This window comes from Pleurodeles waltl, chromosome 1_2, assembly GCF_031143425.1.
Source record: "Pleurodeles waltl isolate 20211129_DDA chromosome 1_2, aPleWal1.hap1.20221129, whole genome shotgun sequence".
NCBI classification, from domain to species: domain Eukaryota; kingdom Metazoa; phylum Chordata; class Amphibia; order Caudata; family Salamandridae; genus Pleurodeles; species Pleurodeles waltl.
Genome location: NC_090437.1, coordinates 670,169,850 through 670,191,644, shown reverse-complemented (window position 1 = coordinate 670,191,644; position 21,795 = coordinate 670,169,850). Strand labels below are relative to the sequence as shown.

At 43.7% G+C, this 21,795-nt stretch overlaps 1 protein-coding gene across 1 annotated transcript in view; it reads right to left on the bottom strand.

Moving 5' to 3' along the window:
* SMAD1 (SMAD family member 1) overlaps positions 1 to 21,795 on the bottom strand; it is a 182,320-nt gene that overhangs the window by 32,306 nt on the left and 128,219 nt on the right. Inside the window, exons 4-5 of the mRNA XM_069242608.1 lie at positions 21,385 to 21,504; positions 5,533 to 5,757 (exon numbers count right to left, since the gene is read on the bottom strand). Of these exons, the coding sequence (XP_069098709.1) occupies positions 5,533 to 5,757; positions 21,385 to 21,504 (345 nt within the window). The remainder of the gene's footprint in view (positions 1 to 5,532; positions 5,758 to 21,384; positions 21,505 to 21,795) is intronic.

The following is a 21,795-nucleotide window of genomic DNA, read 5'->3' as shown; positions in this document are numbered from 1 at the left end:
TGAAATAAAAGCCAAAGCAAGACAAAATCTACTGACAAAGTCGCTTAAGATCTTTTTTGAACCAGTTCCGGTGACTAGTCAGGCCCACTGTTTTTCTACCAATGGGCACAGACTGCTCACGATTATTTAGCATAGTTTCAATTCAGTAACCCTGCTGTTCTATAGATAGTGTATGATATAACAACCCCTTTATTAGGCTTCGCCACACCTACTGTCTTTTTATTCTGCCATATAAGGTCATTTAACTGTTTTACATGGTTCTAGACAGTCTTGTCTCTTGTAAAGCAATGGATTTTCATCTTTGTATCTTGTAACTGTTCTTATTTTGTTATTGTGTTCTTTGCTATGTCTGTAAAGTTCTCTGTCAACCTTGGGTTGTCGTGACTTTGGAACAACAAAATTATATAAAATAAATAATCTGTGATCATTGCTGATAGATGAGAGAATGAAACACGAATTGCTATTTTCAAAATGCAGCAGCTTTACTCTACTGAAAATCAAACTAAAGAATGGTCCTAGTCACTGTGTGCGAACATTAAATACTCAATACGAGAAGGTGCAAAAAGCTGAATTGGGGTATTCTGCTGCCAAAGTAGGCTAAATTCAAAAGTAGAATTCACAAACTGGAATCCGTGAAACTATAACATACATATTAAGCTATTGTGCAGCCCATACTTGGAGGACTCCATGTTAGTATAGCCGTGGCAGGGAAGGATGCCTAGGAGGACAGGGCATAATATACAGTCAAAGTATTACATTCTGAGTATCTTATGCTGTGGGAAGTCAGTATCTGGGAGCCGGCTATCAGCCAGTAGGAAAATAAAGTTATTTTTGCAGCTGCTAACAGTAATGTTGGGAGGAGGGTTATCTAAAGCTAGGATCAAGCTTGAACAACAGTTAACTAGACAGCAAATATGGCACAACCCATACGTTTAGAAGACACTATAGCAGTGGTTCCCAACCTTTTGATTTCTGTGGGCGCCCACTTTAACATTGATGGAACCCAGGGACCCCCACTGAATCATCATGGGAATCCGGGGACCCCCACCTGAGTCATTACTGGACGCTGGGGACCTAATTTGTCAAAATCTGTCAATATTTAAACATTTTCTAGGCTCTCGTGGACCCCCTGAGAAGGCTTCGCGGACCCCCAGGGGTCCCCGGACCACAGGTTGGGAACCACTGCACTATAGTATTGCATGTCTCAAATTGGCACAGAAGGGGTCAGACATGAGTGACAAAAGGAAATCCATATTCAAAGCGCCTAATACACCCTCACCTGACAGTGATGATGAGAGTGTTTGAAGAAATGAAGAAAGTCCAGGAAAGATGAGGGAGGAAATATTAGACACGACAGGGATACATCTTACTTTGTTTATTCCCGGTGAAACACTCCTGTTATGATCTTCTCAGCAGTAACTGACCACCTACCACATTTTTTGAGTTAACACACCATTAGTTTCAGCAATAGTCAAGTCCCATTTTAACTCAAAGTTAAAATATTTTACAGACTAAATCAGGTACAAGAAACTGTCCTACCAGTGATATTCCCAAAACTCTAAGTTTTACTTTCACTACTTGTTACTCTTAATATAATTTGAAAGCCTCATAACCAGTGCCCAAAGCAAAGGCAGTGAGCCCTTTATGGAGTTCATATGAAACTGGAATTTGGTTTCTTCAGCTTGCTGGACATAAGCCTTTGTACCTCCTTGCTTGTAGCAGCCAGATTCGTTCATATCTGACTTATCCTCTCCAACGGCCATGAGGCATTATTGTGATGTCTTAAGATAACTTGTAAGTGCTGTTTATTTTGGATGTGCCAACTTTGCGTTATATAGAATAATGATATATAAACATTCAATATGAAGGTTTTTCATGAAACCCTCAACGTTTACTGGAACTATCAACCATCAAAGCTTCAGCAGCATCCTCCCTGGTATGATTAAATGTAAAAAGACATACACTTATCCCATCGACTAACCTCAGAAATGTGAACGCACATGACAAACCACAGGTGGCATGATACCAACAGCTAGGGACCAACATCAACCACAGGATTCATCACAAATGCTGAAGACAGGAAACAGTCCAAGAGGAGCACAGGCTCACGTCTTGGATGAGACATCACGCCACCTAACCCAAGACATCCTCTATTGGCACACAACTAATAAACCTTGAAGGAAGAAGTGCATGAGAATTTTACTAGTTGCTAACCAATATTCAATTAGTTATTGATGCAGAACCTATAACTACAGCAAACCCAGCTTTTAAATTGAGTCTTGAACTCACCTGGACACCCCCAAATGTTGCAAACAAATTCCACATACTATGATCACCAAATTCAGTTTGCGGACAGCTCAGTCACTATGGCTGAGGGCATATTTCTATAAAACCACTACTTCATGATATTTCACAAATGTGGACAATTAGCAGTATGCAATTCGAAAGGCCTAACATGCACTTAGATCTGAGGCAAAGCACAAGTCAAATTTAATGTGTTGTCTTCTGGGGAGTAGTTACACAGATCATAGTGGTCGATGCAGCCCAAGTGTATACTTTGATCTTTGATGGTGTGAGCTGCGGTAACAGACATCTCATTTTACTTTTCATCAGCCATATTTATCGATGCACCACTAGCGATGATGAAAGGCATTACACATCCATTTATTTTCAGTGTAATCTTTGGATAGTGTTTGTATGATTTCGATATTTTGACTTGTCGACTTTCCTTTGTCTGACTTTTCTCCTCACAGGCAACCAGTGCACGTTGTTATGAGGTAAGGACTGACATGGTGCAATCACCTTCTTCGCTCTCAGTTATTATTGAGGCTGAAGAACTATATGACGATGATTTAGATGACAATCAACTTCGTTTAGTATCTATTTGCCTCAACTAATGTCACCGCTTGATCTTGTGGGTGCGCAAACGTTGCTCTAGGGACGTTCGGGCAGTCATTTTGTCTATTCGCCACAATGCACTTGCTTTTTCCTTTGTTTTGCACATCTTCACAAAACGGTTCTCTTAACCGCAACCTCTGCATATCTGACAAATGGCGGGACACCTTCCTTCATGTAGAAACACATGCTCATACCTGAAACAGAACATCTATTTGAATATATACATTACTGTGTGTCCTTCAGACTTTTATTTTGAATTACTTTTCACACTCATGACTGACTCGCTCTGGGCACCTCCGGCCTCCAAGTCAGCAGCCTGTCTCTCACCACATTCCTCACCTCTGCCAGCCATCACCACTTGTTAAAGACTAAGAGTTCCTCTCAGCATTCGTCATCTGAATAAATCGGACAAGCATCCATCGATCACTCAAAGATGCATAGCTTCATCATTACATTTATTGAACTTACAGTGTTCTTTCCACTAATCTTTCCATTAATTCATCAATTGTTTTGCCAAACCTGTATCGTTCATAATACACGTTTGGTACTGGATTGAACTTGAGGTTCAACACATTTTTAATCTGGCAGCATGTGACCTAATCACTTCTCGGCATTTTCTTTATGACTTCTTTCATACCGTCACCAGCAAGATTTTTTAGATATTTGATAATCTTCCTGCTATCAGTCTCTAAGTGCATCAATGAAATCTTCCAATGTCTCTATCCATGTAGTCCATCTATCACCAATATCTTGCTTTCTGGTGGGGTCGAATAGTGGTTGGAAAAAGGTGGCAGCATTGTAAGCCGGTGTGGAACTCCCTGACATCGAAAATAGTACTTTCTCTGGCCTCACCGACTTCAAATCAGGATCAGTTCCATTCATGTGCCCTTCTCTGGCCATGCAAGGGGTCGGTCTCAGGGTTGTCCTTGATGGGTTCCATCAGTAAAGCAGCTTTCTGCTGAGTTTCTGGCTGCTGTAAATATGGGCCATTGCTTTAGCACAACTTGTGCTTTTTCTTGGGCCCAGCATCAGCTGTGATGCAGAAATTCTCTTTTCCTGGCTCAATAAGTCCTTTACTTTATTTTTTGTATACTTTAGTTTATATTGTTTCATACCTGGTTGATCCGCCTTTAGAGCTATTTGATAATTGTCTTGAATTGTGCTTTGTAAACCTGGTTGAATCCACCTTTAGCGTTAACAGTCCGTAGATTATATCATTTTATTTTGCGTGGCAGCACGGTACCTTTTTCTAGGATCTTGGTTGAAGTTTCTTGACCAGCGAAGCGTTGACGTTTCAGTGAAGCTTTCTTTCCATTTACATGCTTCACACCAGCTGGAGGTGCGATTTGACTCCACATACACCAACCATCGACTCAGGACTTTGATGATAGCACACGTGGCATGCAGGAGCAGGTTCCTTGGATCACTGCACACTCTCCAGGATAGCACTTTCTTTTTCGGGTTACTTATCCCTTATCTCATCACCAGTTGTAGCGTCTTCCCCAGCCTGGTACCCGCTGAATGACTAGGCCATATAAAGAGCTGTAAATCGCATGTCCTTATTCCTCTGCATGCACCTGTGAACTCCAGCATCCTAATGCAAGCTTTCATGCATTCCATTCTAATGATAAGTCACACAATGATGCAGACACCTCGGGGAGCTATAAAGGTTCCGTTCTAAATCATGCAAGATACTACAGATAGTAGTCCACAGTCAAGTAAATGAGATCAGGCTTGGTGCGCCCCTTAAAGTCACAGGACATGTCCAGGACCACATTAATGTCAAAGGGCGGGCCTAGGCCTCAAAGCACACCCTAATGTAGTTCAATATACCAGATATACACGCAGCTCCACACTGAAGCAAGGGAAACAAGATTGTAGACCGTGCAGGTGACATTTCCATCCCAACAGACACTTATCTGCAACTTCCCTAGTATGGAATATTTCATTTAGGGTACTTTTACATTGCACATCAAGTTCAGAGGGGAAAATGAGCGCTGTATGTAGAAATGTAAGCAGAAAATAATTGCTGCATTAAACATTTAACACACAAAGTCTAAATTATGGGGGCTATTTTTCACCACAGACATCCTGTGATTTTTTGTGCATTGAAGGCTAAAGAGATTAGATCATCACTGTGACCACAAGATAAAAAACATTCAGGCTGGAGGTCATGAGTGGTTGTGCTCTTTTTAAGTGGAGTGGGCATGTAGGGCCTTATCCAGGCATTTGAGAAAAATGTTCTAATACAGAATGAGCTTTCCTAAAAATGTGCACCTTAGAATTTACACATAGTATGTAGAACGTGACTAATTCACATGCTGCTCATGCCCCAAACAGCAGATGTTCTTCAGGTAAAAACACATATGAACAGTAATTACTGATGAGACTAAAACAGTAATAAACTTAAACCTAAAATTACTTTTACAGCACTATACTATCTAGACTGATGTTGTCCTCATTCACTTGTACAATCAGTCTAGATAGATCCAGGAAAACTATCTTATGTACCTAAACAATTCACCACCTTATGCCACAATTATCAAAAACACTACTCCTGAGGGGGCAGGTGGGTGCGAACAGTTTAATAAACATCTGCCAAAAAGAAAGAGAAAGTGGTGAAAGCGAACGCACCTTTGCCAATATGCCGCCTCGTGTTCTCAATTGTGGAATTGCGGTTAACGTTGGAGAGCAATCCAAGGCAGAACCGGTTCTTATTATTAGAAGGGTCAGTGAAGCCATCCACCAGCACACTTGTGGAGGAGGCATGAAAGGCTTCGCCAACACGGTTGTTCAGTTCATAGTAGACAATGGAGCACCAGTGCTTGGGTTCTTCATAGGCAACCGCTTGCACATCAACTAGGAGGAAGAAGAAACAATTTGTGGCTAATTGGTAATGGAAATAAAATTTAAATTAGAAAACAAACATGCAAGCAATTGTTTCTGGTTAGTGGGTACAATTGCAAGAGTAAATGTATTGAAAGGTAAAACACAACACTGATTTTTAAGAAACATCCCAGCCACCACTTGTTTTCCGCAGTGATGCTTCAAGCACTCCATCTTACTGTGAAATGGGGCATTATTGCACTAGTAGGATCTCCCTACATATTTTAATAACCATCCTCAAGGTGCAAGAAAGGAAGAATTAATGCACAGTCTTGTCACTGTCACTTTATTCTTTCCATCCTACAATGTATAGTATAGCAAACAGTGAATTAAAAAAAAACTATACCTATGTGGTGACTTTTACTCATAAATCCAAGGTGTACTCCTATTGCCCGCCAATGGTGTACCCTACCACTGATGGGACTAGAAACTGCTTCTCAAATCTATTCTTCAAAGCCCAGAACAGCTGGTAATAAACAACGGCACACACCCAATATGCAGTCGTTCCAAGGTACTTTGCGTGGGTACAAATGCTCTCAATTTCAAATTCTAATGTGTAGCCTATAAGTGTAGAGAGGTTGCAACTGATGGCAGAGGGGAATGGATGCTGGGAAGTGGAAATAGATCTTTTGATTCAAAAGGCAGGTTGCTGATATTTCCCTGTGCTTCCTGCTTAAAGTATGAAAACGTAATTCATGCCTTCGATTTAAAGCACATCCAACATTCAGGAACCAAAAAACGAGAAGCATCAAAGGTCCTTGAACAGCAGCATCTGTTTCCCTCTGCAGACTTCTTGCCAAGGATAACAATACCTTTGCCCTTGGTCAAAAACTATTAAGCTCTTGCAATGTGTGCGCACCCTTTCTTCCCATCACCCCAATAGCACTGTACCCCCAGTCACTGCCAATTGGTAAATATTGCCATTGATCTGAGGTGTCTGTACTTCCTGCTCCGTAAGGGGGGAGGGGAGAGGGTAGAAGTGTGCCACCTTCTCTTTTCAATGAGGCAGCCCACACTATCACTGATAACCACCTGGACGCACAGTATTGATTTATCGAGGTCTTGATTATGGCGAGCCAAGAGTTTGGATTCTTCCACCTCCCTTCAGCCTATTTGAGCATATGGGGCTGAATAAAGAGGACATGCATGAAACAGAAGGGCTGCAATCAAAACACGCATGCCACTTTAATCTTCGGGGAGAGCAGGAGTGTCAAAGGAGAACGCATGGTGAATCTTTGCTTTACCGCAAAATACTACCAAATGGAATGCAGGGTGCTTTTTAACAAGGTCCTACACCTCATTGGTACCAACTTCACTACCAATGCTGGTCCCAGGCCACAGATTTATATCTTCTTGTGCAAAGACGACCTTTATCGAAGTTTGGCAGTTTGTCTTTAAGGAGCAGGCATCAGCCCCAGAATGACTTTCAAGTACTGGGATAGAAAGGTCCCTTCTCAGGTCCTAAGAGACAGGATGTTGCAGACGCGGTCTTCTAGCAATGGCTGAAAGCTAGTAATGTAAACCAGTGCTTTCAACCTCTGGGCAGTTACTGATAATAGCTGCATCCAGCTAAAATGAGAGTTCCTGGACTGCTTACTTTGGTACTGCACTGGATGTGGCGGAGCTTTGCAAACCCCTGCATTTACTTCCAGCAGTAGCGGAAGTCGAAAAACTCCTGAATGATGGTGACCCGCTCTTGCTCTGCAAAGGTAACAATCATTTCTATGAAGGCCATATTGCTTTTGTAACATACTATGAAAGTGTACATGCACAGGATGGCTTGTTCCCTGGACAGGGCAGTATCGAGTCCTGAGTGTAATTCAGCTGCAGCAAACTACTTGCAGCAGACGAACAAATGTTTCAATACCCACCGTAGTGCAACAAGAGGTCCATTTGAAATGAATGAAGACAGAGAAAACGATGGGGCATGAGCTCCACATGATGGGAACATGAGATAAGGCGGTTCCATTTCACTAAGGTCTATGAAAATTAAATAATTATCAAAGACGTGTGCCTGCATATGAAAAGGAAAACGATACTTACCCAGTAAGCGTCTGTTTGTGGAACGTAGTGCTGTAGATTCTCAAGCTCTGCATACTCCTGTCATCTAGCGTTGGGTCCGGAGTGTTGCAAGTTGTTTTTCTTCGAAGAAGCATTTTGAGTCGCAGGATCAAGTGACTACTCCTTCTCGGTGATCCTGCGCATGGACATTGACTCCTTGTTTTCCCGCAGGCGGTGAGAAAAGGAGTGTAGCGGAAGTATAGAGAAAGATGTCCATGCAAATGTAACTACATACGTACAAGTATATATAAATATAAAGTAAATGGAATTGCCACGGGCGTCCGCAGATGAGGGAGGGCACATGCGAATCTACAGCACTATATGACACAAACAAATGCTTACTGGGTAAGTAGCATTTTCCGTTCAATGGCATGTTTGGCTGTAGATACACATGCTCTGCATAGACTGTAAAGCAGTCCCACCATAAAAGCAGTTGCTAGCCTGTGGGAGTTGCAGTTGACTGAAAAAGTGCCCATAGCACAGCTTGACCTACACTGGCTTGCTGACGTTCAAGTACATCCACACAGTAATGCTTTGTAAATGTATGCATTGTAGGCCATATAGCTCCTTTTTGCCTAGTAGAATGTGCTCCAGGAGTAACAGAAAACTGTATCTTTGTTTTAGCACAGCAGGCGTTATACACTTTACTATTCATCTAGATATGTTAATTTTGGATATTGGAATGTCTTTGTAAGGTAGTGAAAAAGCTACAAAGCTGTTTAGTTTTCCTAAAGTCTTTGGCTCTGTCAATGCAAAACATAAGTGCTCATTTAACATCTAGAGTGTGGAGAGCTCATTCTGCAACAGAGTCAGGCTGTGGAAAGAAGACTGGTAGCTCAATTAATTGGTTGATATGGAATTGAGAAGCCACTTTAGGAAGGAAATTCGGGTCTCTATGAATTTGGAAGAAAGATTCTTCCAAGGTTAGGGCCTGGAACTCACTAACACGTCTGATTGATGTGATGTGATGGTGACTAAGAACGCTACTTTCCAAGAAGGGTACTGAAGACGACATGAATGAAGTGGCTGAAAAGGAGGGCCCATGAGCCTGGTAAGCTCAATAATGAGGTTCCAGGATGGTGCAGGAGGCAGTCTGTGTGGAATAACACTTTTAAGGCCTTCCATGAAAGCTTTGACGACTGGGATTCTGAACAAGTATGCAGTCTGTTCTGTAGATATGCACCCATAGCTGCGAGATGTAAGTGGGTGGAATCGTAAGCTAGATTTGCTTTCTGTAAATGGAGCAAACAAGATGTTTTATATAGCTTTAATAGGATTAATACATTTGGGTTGGCAGCAGCATACAAAACGTTTTCATTTTGCAGCATAACATGCTCTGGTTGTGGGTCTACGAGCTTCTCTGAGAACGTCCATACACTCCAGAAGCAATCCTATATAACCAAACTATGATTTCAGGAGCCAAATCGCAAGGTTGAGTGACTCGGAGTCTGGATGTCTGATCTGTCCCTGATTTTGAGTTAGAGGGTCTGGCCGGTGGGAAGTTTCTCATGTGGAACTACTGAGAGGTCCGTAAGTGTGGTGAATGATGGCTGATGTGCCCAAGTGGGAACTACAAGGATCATGGTGAGAGATGTTTGCCTGATCATCCAAACCCGAAATGAAATCAGAGGGAGAGGTGGAAAAGCATAAGCAAATATCCCTGACCAGTTTCTTCATAAACCATTGCCCTTGGATAGAGGGTGTGGGTACCTAGAGGTGAAGCTTTAACGTTTTGCGTTTTCTGCTGTGGCAAAAAGGTCTATCTGAGGAGTTCCCCACTTTAAGAAGTGGTTTTGAAGGACTCGCCAGCATAGTTCCCATTCGTGGACTTGCTGCTGCATCCTGCTGAGCTAGTCTGCAAAGTCATCGTCAGTTCCTAAGAGATATCTGCCACCAGGTGAATGTCATAGTGGAGAGCCCACTTCCATATTGTTTAAGAGAATTGTGACAATTGGGACAACATGTCCCTCCTTGTTTCTGTAGGTAGTACATGGCTGGCATGCTGTCCGTGAAGACTAAGACAGCCTTGTGAGACAGGAGATCAAAAATGCTTTCATGGCTATAACTACTACCTGATGCTCGAGGTAACTGGTATGTAGGGACTGGTGCCCAAGATCCCCAAAGGCCCTGTACTGTGAGGTCTTGAAGGTGAGAGCCCCAACTCGTCAGTGATGCATCTGTTGTCAGAATGACTTGAGGCACAGGGTCCAAAAAAGGTCACCCTTTCAACAGGTTGGGGGTGCTCCACCATTGCAGAGAGCGGTGAGTATAGCGGTCTAACAACTCTAGATCTTCCAGGTGACCCTGTGACTGAGACCACTGACGAGACAGACACTGCTGTAGGGAACGCATGTGGAGTCTGGCATGGGGGACAATAGCAATGCAGAAGGCCATCATCCTTACCAGATGCATAATAGTCCTGACTGTGTACGTGCAATTCTCTAGAAACTGGGGGAGAAGAGAATTAAAACTGTGAACCCAAGCCAGCTTGGGGTATGCTAGCACCAACTCTGCATTGAGAATAGCTCCTAGACAGAGCTCTATCTAAGGGGGCTAGAGGTTGGATTTGGCAAAGTTGACTGTAAAGTCCAGCATGTGAAGTAGGTCCACTGTCAGCGGAGTGTGATATTGGCACTGTGGTAATGTGTTGGCTTTGATGAGCCAGTCGTCTAGGTAAGGGAACATGTGCATGTTCTGTCTTCTGAAGTGTGTGGCACCTACTGCTAAGCACTTTGTGAAGACCCTGGGAGCAGTTGTGGCTCTGTAAGGCAGGACTTTGAACTGGTAATGTTTGCCTGTAAACACACATATTAGGTATTTTCGGTGTGCAAAGGGGATGGGGATATGGAAGTAGGTGTCCTTTAGACCTAGGTCCGTAATAAATTTGTTGTTGCCTCTGTAGGGACCCCTATAGAAACCTCTAGAATAGGATGGTGGAGCTTGTCTGGTTTGGGAAGTCGACGCCTCGGAGGATGTGGATTTGTAACCACCTCAGAAGGCGGGATGATAAAAAAAGTGCTTCTGTGTGGGGGATTGTAGAGCACCCATTGCTTTAGCTGTGTCCATATCTATTTTCAGCTTCTCAAGGGTAGAATCCACTAGAGGACCGAAAGATTTTCCTTATCAAAAAGCATGTTAATCACCGCTTCCTGGACCTTTAGTTTGAAACCAGAGTATCGAAGCCACGTGTGCTATCTTATCAAGACACTTGTATTAATGCTGCATGCAGCTGTATCTGTGGCATCTAGGCCACAGAGTATGGAGTTGTTATTTATGGTTTCCCCTCTGCAACAATTTGCCGCCCTCTTTTGTGATGCTCCTCTGGGCAAAACTGGAGGGGTGCCTCCATTTCATCCCAGTAAGCCCGGTCATCGCTAACTAGTAAAGCCTGTGAATTGGTAATATGCCAATGGTTACATACGAGTGCAGCCACTCTTGACTGCAGCATTTAATTTCTTACTCTCCTTGTCAGGAGGAGGAGAGTCCCCTGTGGCCTGGCTATTAGCACATATTCAGGCAGTGGTGGCTACTATGAAATCCGTAGGGACCTGTGACCTAATGTATGGTGAATCTGAGGAAACAGGCTTATATTTCTTATCTACTTTAGCATGATAACCCTAGAGCGGATGGGCTCTTTGATAACTTCATCAGCGTGACAAAGAATGCCAGGTAGCACATGGAGAAGTCTGATAACCCTATTGGTAGATGTAAGGGTATCGAACAGAAGTCCTATTCAATAGGGTCCCTGTGCATCTTCACGTTGTGGAAAGTGACTGCCCTTGCCACTACCTTCTGGTAGGATGAACTATCCTCTGGTGGTGCGGGGCATGCAGGGTACAAATCTGGGTCATTGGTTAGTATGGGGTCAGGGTCACATGTGCCCATGGATCTGGGTCCTGCTGTGTCCCACCCAAATCTTCCCCAGTGTATAAAGGGGATCCCTGACAGGTATAAACTCCTGCAGTAGTTGAGGCAGGTGAATGAGGAGGTGGAAGAGAAGGGGGTGGAGAAGGTGGATCAGGAGGGGGTGGAGAAGGTGGATCAGGAGGAGGTGGAGAAGGTTGCGAGGTGTGCTGGTAGCATTTTCCTCGGTAGTCTTCTTTGGAGGTGAAGAAGTGTCCAGGGCCTCTTGGAAAGACAGGTTCTTCTTGAAAAGTACAGGGGTACAAACAATAATGTGCCCTGTACCCTCCTGGATATGGAGGCAGCGCTGACGAGAGTCCATAGTCTCCAAAATGGGTTCCAAATGTGAAGGTGTAACTGAAGACTGACTGGAATCTTTCTGATCTGATATTCTTGGTTCTGTGGTTTTCTGCACTAAAGTTTTTTGTCGGTGTGATTTTGTCAGCACCAAAGTGGAGGTGGTAGCTAGTCAGCTAGGCGCAGATGAACTCGGAGCCTAAGTACGGACCGAGATTACAGCAATATCCTGGACTGAGGTGCTGGAGGTTGAAACCGAAAACACTGTCTTTGACTTGGCTATTTTCTAAATTGAGCCGGGAGGCGTGGCAGCTGAAAAAAATTTCAGATCCGGCCATAACCTGTGGCAGTGGCAGTCCGGCAATCTCTACAAGGGGCTTTTTGATAGTCTTAGGGTGGACAGGAGTGGCCACAGTACTCACGGGTTGTGCGGAAGTTACCTTGTGGCTTTTGATATTTGATTGTACGTCGGAGTCCAGGATCGAAAAGGCCTCCTCTTGTTCAAGCACCTCCTGGGCGTGTTCCTCCCCAAAGATGTCCAGGGTGTCATCCGGAGTCTTGTGCACCATCTCCATCTAACGAGCTCTTCGACCTCGAAGCGTCTTCTTCAACCAGAAGGATCTGCAGACATCACAGGTAGTAGCTTCCTGGTGATTGGGGGAAGGTGGATGTGGTGGGGGAGTGCAGGGCAGAGGGGGTGGGGGGTCAGAGAGGCACAAGTTACACACCAAATGTTGGTCAGTGGTGGGATATTTAGCATGGCACCGAGAACAGAAACAAAATGGCATTTGTTGCATCAGCTCAGCATAATGGTTGGCGCCGTGTGGTGATGTAGGCCTGAGATGGGCAAGGACGCCCCAAAGGCCGCACAGTCGGTGCCCAGATCAACAAATCAAGACGAAGGAGAAGCTAGGAATGCGCAATCAAGATACTATGCCATTGAAAAAGAGAGGACAGAAAAAAAGATTTTGAACTGGAGCGAGTCAAAAGATAGAGAGAAGATAAACACCTCCAAACTCGACAGCGGAGGAAAAACAAACTAACAAAGTAGTCAATGCCAATGCGCAGTATCACTGAGAAGGAGGAGTCACCTGATCCTGTGCTCGAAACACTTCTTTGAAGAAAAAGAACTTGCAACACTCCAGACCCAACACTAGATAGCAGGAATATGCAGAGCAAGTGTTTCTACAGCCACACATGCCATCGAACATGGATTTCCACACACGTATATATACACACAATTATTTTATTTACATCAAAATCCCACATCCAGGCATTGTGCATCAAGCAGTTGTGCTACCAAAATAAAGTCTAAGACATTAAGGTTGAAATGCAAAAATGTTTAATCTATTCTTCAGATTTTTTTTTAAATGTAACATGATATCCATATGGCTATCTAGAGCATTATGTATATATTGATTTATTCTCCCCATGAGGTAGCATGTATAGAGATGCAAAAGCTGGGGCGTGATTATACAAGGGGGAGTATCATGAGTTCACTGACAGATACATTTGAAGACAACAGGATTATACGGAAAATAGGATTCTAAAAGAAACAATTTCTAATTGTACCCCTCCCAGAATCAAGAATGTGAATGCTCACTATGAATTGCTGGCGCCGTTCATATGTGAAAACTGACAGTTTACTTGTTTAGTGCATTCAAACTATAAATTAATCTTAAACTTTTCTAAAAAACAAAAAAATAAAAAAAATCTAATATTTCAAAATAATGCCAGAATAAAAAAAAAATCTCTCAAATTGATTTTGGATGTCAGAGTGTAGGTAGGGATTGCTCTAGATGGTAGGCATACAAAAGCAGATGCAAACCTGATGCTCTTGTGCACTTAACAAAAGGATGATTCTCTCAGAGGATGGTGCCAATCACAAAGTTGCAGCAATGATGTAAAGGTTCGTACCCAGCTAGTTGGCTGATCTTTGGGCGATTGGACTGTGACAGTAAAGTGTTTCAGTTACGTAGGACTTTGTGGGTTAAGTGTGCATTAAGCAGATGAATGGGGAATGGTAGTATAATAAAGAAATGCAGGTCACAAAGCCTAACTGGGTTAGACTGCACCCAGAAATACGCAGACTAATCAGTTTCACATTAACTATTAGAACTATGCCGAAATACACTTAATTTATTCAGGATCAGCCAATAGGCTCCCACATCTGAATCAGTCACAGCAGTTACACTTATGGAACGCTGTGTTAACCTTCACTTACGATGCGCTGTAGCTTGCCTTTTAGTTAGGAAAGGGGTGCACAGACTATTTATTATCTCACCTGCATGGAATGCCATGCATCGAGTGCCTATCTCAGGTCGGGTTGCCTTCAAGACACTTTGCATCACTTGGGTCTACTATAGTGCAGTGCAGCTACTGTACTTATTCATCACACGGACTGTTTCTTTGGATCCCTCCCTTCTCAGTAGAGTACTGTTTGAATTGCATCCTGATGGCACAAGTCCATCCAATAGCCATGCATCCCGTCCTGGGCATGTCGTATACACGTTATGTTTACCAGTAACTGAGCTCAGTTTCAGTTAAAGCCTTTAAGATGCATTAGGTTGTCAAAAAAGCAGGAAGAGAGCACATCCTTCTGGGCCACAGAGTCATCTGCTAACCTCAGCCACTGCTGGTGCCCTAAGTGTAGGCACCTGTATGGTACCATGTTGCTTTTTAAGCTCTGAATCAAAGCTTCACGAGCCCAAACGCTGCGAAGCTAAAATTCAGAGACGTGCTAAAGAGAGGAAATCATGCAAAATAAATGACAATTTGAAAAAGCCCTATATTTAAAAATGTCTAAAACTGCCAATGGATGCACATACCATAAGGAAGTATTTGTTTTAGAGAACTATAAAGTACTCAGCTTTTTTATTTTCTGGAAGTACGAGAAACGATGCCTTAGGTGCCAGTCAGTTAAAATAAAAAAACAGCAAAGCAGTAAAGTTAATTAGGAAGCATGCACGAGGCGAGATCCTGTTTGCCAAGGATGAACACCCTGGCTGTTCCCAAGGAGGGCTTGGTTGTGAGCAAGAGGTTATTTTACTTTCACACATCAGGATGCCAGGAAGAGTCAAGGCTAGCGCTCTTCCACAGGTCTTGAACTCCGGGGGAAGACTTGCCAGCTGGCCATTCCTCCCGCATGAATCATATCTCTCTCACACAGATTTCACACCGGCTTCCTTGCACTGGCTTTAAGTCATGCAGAGCAGGTGTGTTTTGTCTCTCCATTCACAGCATGGGCCAACAATGGAAACTACCCAACTTCACGGACAGGATGCAGCTTGTTAAATCAAATCTCTTAAGGCCAACAAAACCTCAAGCAGAACACGGTTTTGATCACTTGGAACTAAACATTTCGGTTACGCTGACTCCACTGGAGCGTTTTACAAACCGAATCTGGCTGTCAGGAAAAGAAGGGCACAAGGTTTGCTCTGCTTGAAGACAAAATGTAAATTTGAAAAAATAGTTTAAAAAAATCATTTAAATAGCAAGCGGTTGTCTTTCTAGGCTTTGCTTGCAAACACAGGATAGCGGAAACAGATGGAAGGAGACAGATGCCGCTGAACAAAGGAAACACATCTAGTTTTTAGGCAAGACAATGAAACAGTGTACTCTCATCAGATAAGGATGTAAAAAACGAAAGTCTGTTCCGTTGTTTGGCTGTGTTGCATGGGCTGCCATGCGCCCGCAGAAGAGGGATGCGCCATTCCGGATAGGAAATTTATAGAGTAGCGTGTCCAACCGAGAGCTACGGATGCGACTGAATGTAAGTGCTATAATTTATGTGAGGAAAAACATAAGCATGCATATTTAATCTTTGTGTGTAAATACATAAAAAACGTTTACTTAGAGCAATGGGAATACGAAGCAATTATAAAGCACATGCTTTAAAATAGGAGCACGAGATGAGGTAAATATACAGGAATGGGTGATTATGAATAAGTGATAAGAATTTAGACTAACTGCAATATGCATAAGGTTTTCAAATACAAACCCCCACCTTAGAATAGTGGGAGCTGGGTCGAAATGTCAAAACCTCTCCAGCTTTAGGGCAGATATATTAGAACAAAAGTATTACATAAACTAGGGCCGTGTACGTGAAACATTCTGAATTCACCAAGGGGTCATTTGTGTAGATCTTATAAGGTTTTCCTACAGAAAATAGCAGCTGAATTAAAAAAAAGATTGAAACTGAGTTGTTGGTCATGGGCTCAGCAGCCATCTAGGGAAACCTACCAAACCCAAACATTTCTGAAAACTAGACACCCGATGAAATCCAGGGAGGTGTGACTTGCGTGGATCCCCTACTGTTTTCTTACCCAAAATCCTCAGCAAACCTCGAATTTAGCTAAAAAATGTCATTTTCCCCCACATTTATGTGTGGGATCACCGCACCAGCACAAATTTCCTACCACTCAACGTTCCCCTGAGTCTCCCTGTAAAAATGATACCTCACTTGTGAAGGTGGGCTAAGTGCTTGTGACAGGGAAGAGCCAAAAACATGTCAAAAAATGAGGGGGAACTAAAGCAGGTCCAAAAGGGCAGTTTAAAAAAAAAAAGTGGATTCCTGCAGATTCCGGAAGGCTCCATCACAAAAATGTGGGAAAAATGTGTGATTTCCAGCAAATATGAAGGTTTGCAGGGCATTGTGGTTAAGAAAATGGCGCGGGGTGCATGTGAAGCACACCACCCTGGATTCACTCAGATGTTTCGTTTTCAGATGTGTCTAGACCTTGTGGATTTTTCTACATGGCAGCGTCCCAAATCCAACAAGTGCAGCCCTCACCATTCCAAGTGGGATGATTTTGAGAGTTGGACAAGGTTTCATAGCCCAAAAGTAAAACCAATCCCCAAAATAATCAAATGTCCTCTTGCTTGCCGTGGGACAAGATGTTTTAGTGTGCGGGAAGTGCTGAAAGACTGCAACCCCATTCAGTTGGGGTGGGGTAATAACCATGCCCATACTGGTTGGTAGCCACCACCCCAATATATTTTTTTTTTCATTCCCTAGCTTCTAGTAGGCTTTCTGCCTCCCCCCCCCCCCCCCCACCTGGGAGTGGATCGGGGGTAATTGCCCCATCTGCCCACTGGTAGGCAGAACAACTTTGGGCCCATTTATTTGGGGTGGGGGTATGGCCATAGCCCCACCATCTTTAAAAAAAAAAAAAAAAAAAAAAAATCTTCCCTGGTCTCTCGTGGGCTTTCTGCCCCCCTTGGGGGCAGATGGGCCTTCCAAAAATAGCCATTTCTGCCCCCCTTGGGGGCAGCTTGGCCTAACAGTAATGTGCCCCCATGGGGAGTGACACTTGCCCAAGGGGCTTGCCCCCCCCCCCCCCCCCAAACAAAACACACACATACACACACCAATCTCTGGTGCCTAAGTGGTTTCTGCTCCCCCCGGGGGCTGATAGGCCTAATAGAAATAGGCCGAACTGCACCCAAGGGGGGCAGAAATAAATTCCCCCCCCCCAGCCCCCCAGGGGACTGACCCTTGCCTAGGGGGTCGCTCCCCTTGCGTGAAATTGCCACAAAAGAAAATCCCTGGTACCTAGTAGTTTCTGCCCCCCTTGGGGGGAAAGATCGGCCTAATAAAAATAGGCCGACCTGCTCCCAAGGGGGGCAGAAATGGGCTAAAATAAATTTGCACCCCCCCCCCCCCCCGGGAGCTTCCCTTGCATAAGGGGTCGCTCCCCTTGCATGAAATTGGCTCAAAAAAAAATAAAAAATAAAAAAAAAATGCCAGATTGGCCTAATACAAATAGGCCAATCTGCCCCCAAGGAGGGCAGAAATGGCCTAGAGTTAATTCTGCCCCAAGTGGGGCGACTCTTGCCTAAGGGGGTCACTCCCCACATCTTAAAAAAACATAAAACAAAAAATAATAATAATCCCTGGTGTCTAGCGGTCTTTGCCCCCGCTGGGGGCAGATCGGCTTAATTAGAAAAGGCTGATCTGCCCCCGACATAAAAATAATTTGCCCCCCTAGGGAGCGGCCCTTGCCCAAGGAGCAGTTCCCTTTTTTACATAAATAAATTAAATAATATATATATATATATATATATATATATATATATATATATATATATTTTTAACTCACCGTTGTCTAGTGCGCATTTCTGCTGCCCGATTACATCACAATCGGGCAGCAGAAATGCAGAGAGAGACATCAAAGGAAATTAAAGGCCTTTCCTTTGATGCCTCCCTTGCCCCCTCCACATGATCGATGGAGAAATGCTTTTGCATTTCTCCTCCGATCCGCGCTGGAAGCTGAGCTTCAAACGTGGAGGGGGCAGCCTCTGATTAGGTCAGCATGCAATTGCGCACTGATGTCATCAGACACCATGGGGTCCGGGAGTGAAAGGGGAAGTGATTCCCCTTCCATCCCTGCCCATGGGAGGGGGATGAAAGGCCCTCGGGGGAAGCACTAGACAGTAAAAGGAATAATTAGGAAGCCTGTATGAACTACAATTGACTATCTGTGGAGTGTTATGGTATTGAGTTTAGTGTGTGTTATATACTGTATTGTGATTGCATTATATAACATTTACCACCCCTGATGAGGTAGTGTTGTGCTTTACGCTGGGCAGCGCACTGCTCCAGGGCCCAAGGTTAATGTTTTTTGTAGTAATTGTGGGTTACTTGGATTACTTCCATGCTCTACAGGAACCATTAGGTATGATCTTTAGTGGGAGGGGTAGTATCGTAATTTCATGTATTGGTTGGCAAATTAATGGACAACCTACAGGATATTAGGTATTGTAAGGTTGCAGGGGTATGACTTTTAAAGTACAGGTTGTAATCTGTGAAATATGGTGTGGGAGATTTGCAAACATACAAAACTGGGATGTTTGAGGAGTGCTGGAGGTGAAGGTTACATGTGTAAGATTGCCTGAAGGTTTATTGTGGCAGCTTGATAGAATCTGTGAGTGGTGGGTGCGTGTGACTGCTTGTGGGATCCGTAGTGATGGAGAGAACGTTAAGGGATGGGTGGACCAGTTATGGTATTCTGTTTCACCTGGTAAAAAACTTCAGTTGATGAACCCGTCAAAGACGCCCTACAAGTTCTTTTCAGCCACTATTTGAGTAGATGAGATCAAGAACAAAAAACAGTATGAATGAACAGTTATCACGCTGAGGGAATTTGGCTCTACTTGCCATCGAGCCATCACTCTTTCACAATGTCATGATATACTGACGACAGTACAATGAATGAATTGCAAATCTGCTCATTTCTTGTATGCCAGTGTAAACATGAGCACTTCAAAGGCAATAATGATCTTAGAGTCAAACAAAAGAGTTTTCTAAAGCATGGACAAACACCTCTCTGTGGAACACCACCAAGTGGCTTTCTGAACTCCACCCACAGACACGCTGAGACCATGCCCGCAACCTAGTCATCATCCTAGACAGTAAACTCACCAGGAAATGTCAAATCAACGTAATCACCTCCGCTTGCATTCACACCCTTTGCATGCTCTGAAAGATGCTCAGATTGCTCCATGTCAAGATTAGGAAAGCAGTCACTCAAGCCCTAGTCACCAGCCAGCTGTGCTATGGCAACACAGGACTCACTACCCACCTCCTAAAGAGACTCCAGGCGATACATAACTCAGCTGCCAGACTCATCTTCAGCAGCCCCCCTTCTCTCATTTACCCCCCCTTGAGGGACTCACATTACCCCCGCACCCCCCTCAAGAACCTCCACTGACTCCAGAAAATATGCTGATTCAAGATGCTGACACATGACTACACGGGCTTCCGGGACCAATGACTAGCTTACATTAACTACTGCCTGAATTTCCACCAACTTTCCAGACACATGCGCTCCTCCTCCCTTGCCCTCACTCACACTCCCTGCATCCGCCAAAGCATCAATGGAGCACGTTCCTTCTACTACCTTGCCGCCAAGCCCGGAATGACCTTTCCTTGCACCTCCAAACAGCATCCTCTCTTCCAGAAGTCAGAAAATGACTCAAGACCTGCGTTTTAGACTGACGCAAGCAAGAACACAGCACCTGGATATCCTCATGGGTGATTAGCCCAGCTGTACAAAATTCGAGCTGACAAAATTTGAGTTGATGAATGATTCAATAAAAATCAATACTCAGATACCCAGAGACTGTGTAGATTATCCAGCCACTCTATCACCATTATTTCAATCGATATGGAAACACACTCTCCCACAAGCCTCCTATGTGGACCGATGAGCAAGGTGCACTTATACTGAGTAAAAAAAAAAAAAAGTGAAGGCATATAAAACGGTTCAAGAAAATACATGTTTTACGCAAAAGAAGATACCACCTGAGATGTTTAAAATGTAGCTCAAGGTGATCTGCAGGGCCTTATGATCAGCTCTGTTTGAATCCTGGGTACCTACTTTGACCAAGATTACTTACTTCTGAATCTTGTGAACAATGCACTAAGAGGGCCTCAAAGTCACTACACAAAGGCACTACGAGCGGCAATCTTGGCAGAACTGAAGTACATAAGCAGAGGTTCTATTAAGGATGCTATGGAGTCACAGGAGTGGTAGGGGGCAAAAGAGGCAGACCGGCAGAACTGCTCACAAAGACCCTGTTTCCAAATCGGTAGATGGGTGATGCAGGTCAGGATTGAGTTGCGTTGTTAAAGCTGCTTGTAAGGGCTCTGGCACGGCAGGTTTAAGGAGGTGAAGGTCAGGATATAGGTGCAATGGCAGCTGTTCAGGAGGGCCACACAACTGCAAAAGCAGAGGGCCAGGCCTTGTGCTAACGAGAACTACATGATTACATTTCCATTTATCAGCTTATAACAAACTGGATGCTGTAACTTTGGATCCACTTTAAATTGGGCTAGCACACCTGAAAACAATGATTTGTAAAAGCCCATGGCAGAGTAACTGTTTGGCCCTAGCGACATGGAGCATCTGGTAAAGCATTATGCAACCAGGGAACAATCATTAAGTACGGTAACTTAGAGGAGTGGCGTCTCTCTCCAGAATGGCATGAGATACCATTTTTTCCCAATGACATAAATGCAAAAACCATAACATCAATTGTGGTGGCATCTTCCCTATCAGCAATTTTGATACCTGATTAAAAAAAGGCTACCTGTTTATCGTCATAAAAAGCTAGCAAAAGTATGCCTTTGCCCTGGACATGCTTCTTTATCACCTTAAATCAAAACTGTGCCTAGTTAATCTGCATTTTGAATTGCTAAAACAATCTGCTAGTAATCTACACAGCTTCTTGCGTAAGGAAAAAATAAAGACACTTCAAGACCATGCATGTATGCCATTGTTTTTTGTTGTTGTTATTAAACGCTATCAATACTTAAGGTTTCTAAACATGATTTACCTCCTCGGTTGCTGATTTCTGGGGGCATTGGAGGTGCCATCATGTTAGTGTCCATTGGTTGGGAACCATCCTGCGTCATCTGATCTTCGGGCGGCATGTAGGCAGGGGGAGGAGTATCCGCTAAAAGCAGGAAGCGTAGGGTGAGACACTCGACTCTTATTACAAGACACTGCACATTAGATTCAGTCAGGCACGATTGAATTACAGCCGCACAGTACACGGGTGAGATGATCTGTAGCCCTTTGTTTGCAGTTTCCTGTGATTAAGCACTTGAACTTGAAACAGACCACAATTTTCTATTTTTAAAAATGCATGACTTTTTTTTTTACGAACAGAAATTAGATGAACACTGGAATCAGAACTGCACAGTACCTAGAGCAAAATCCATTCCTTGCAGTATCGGACCATTAA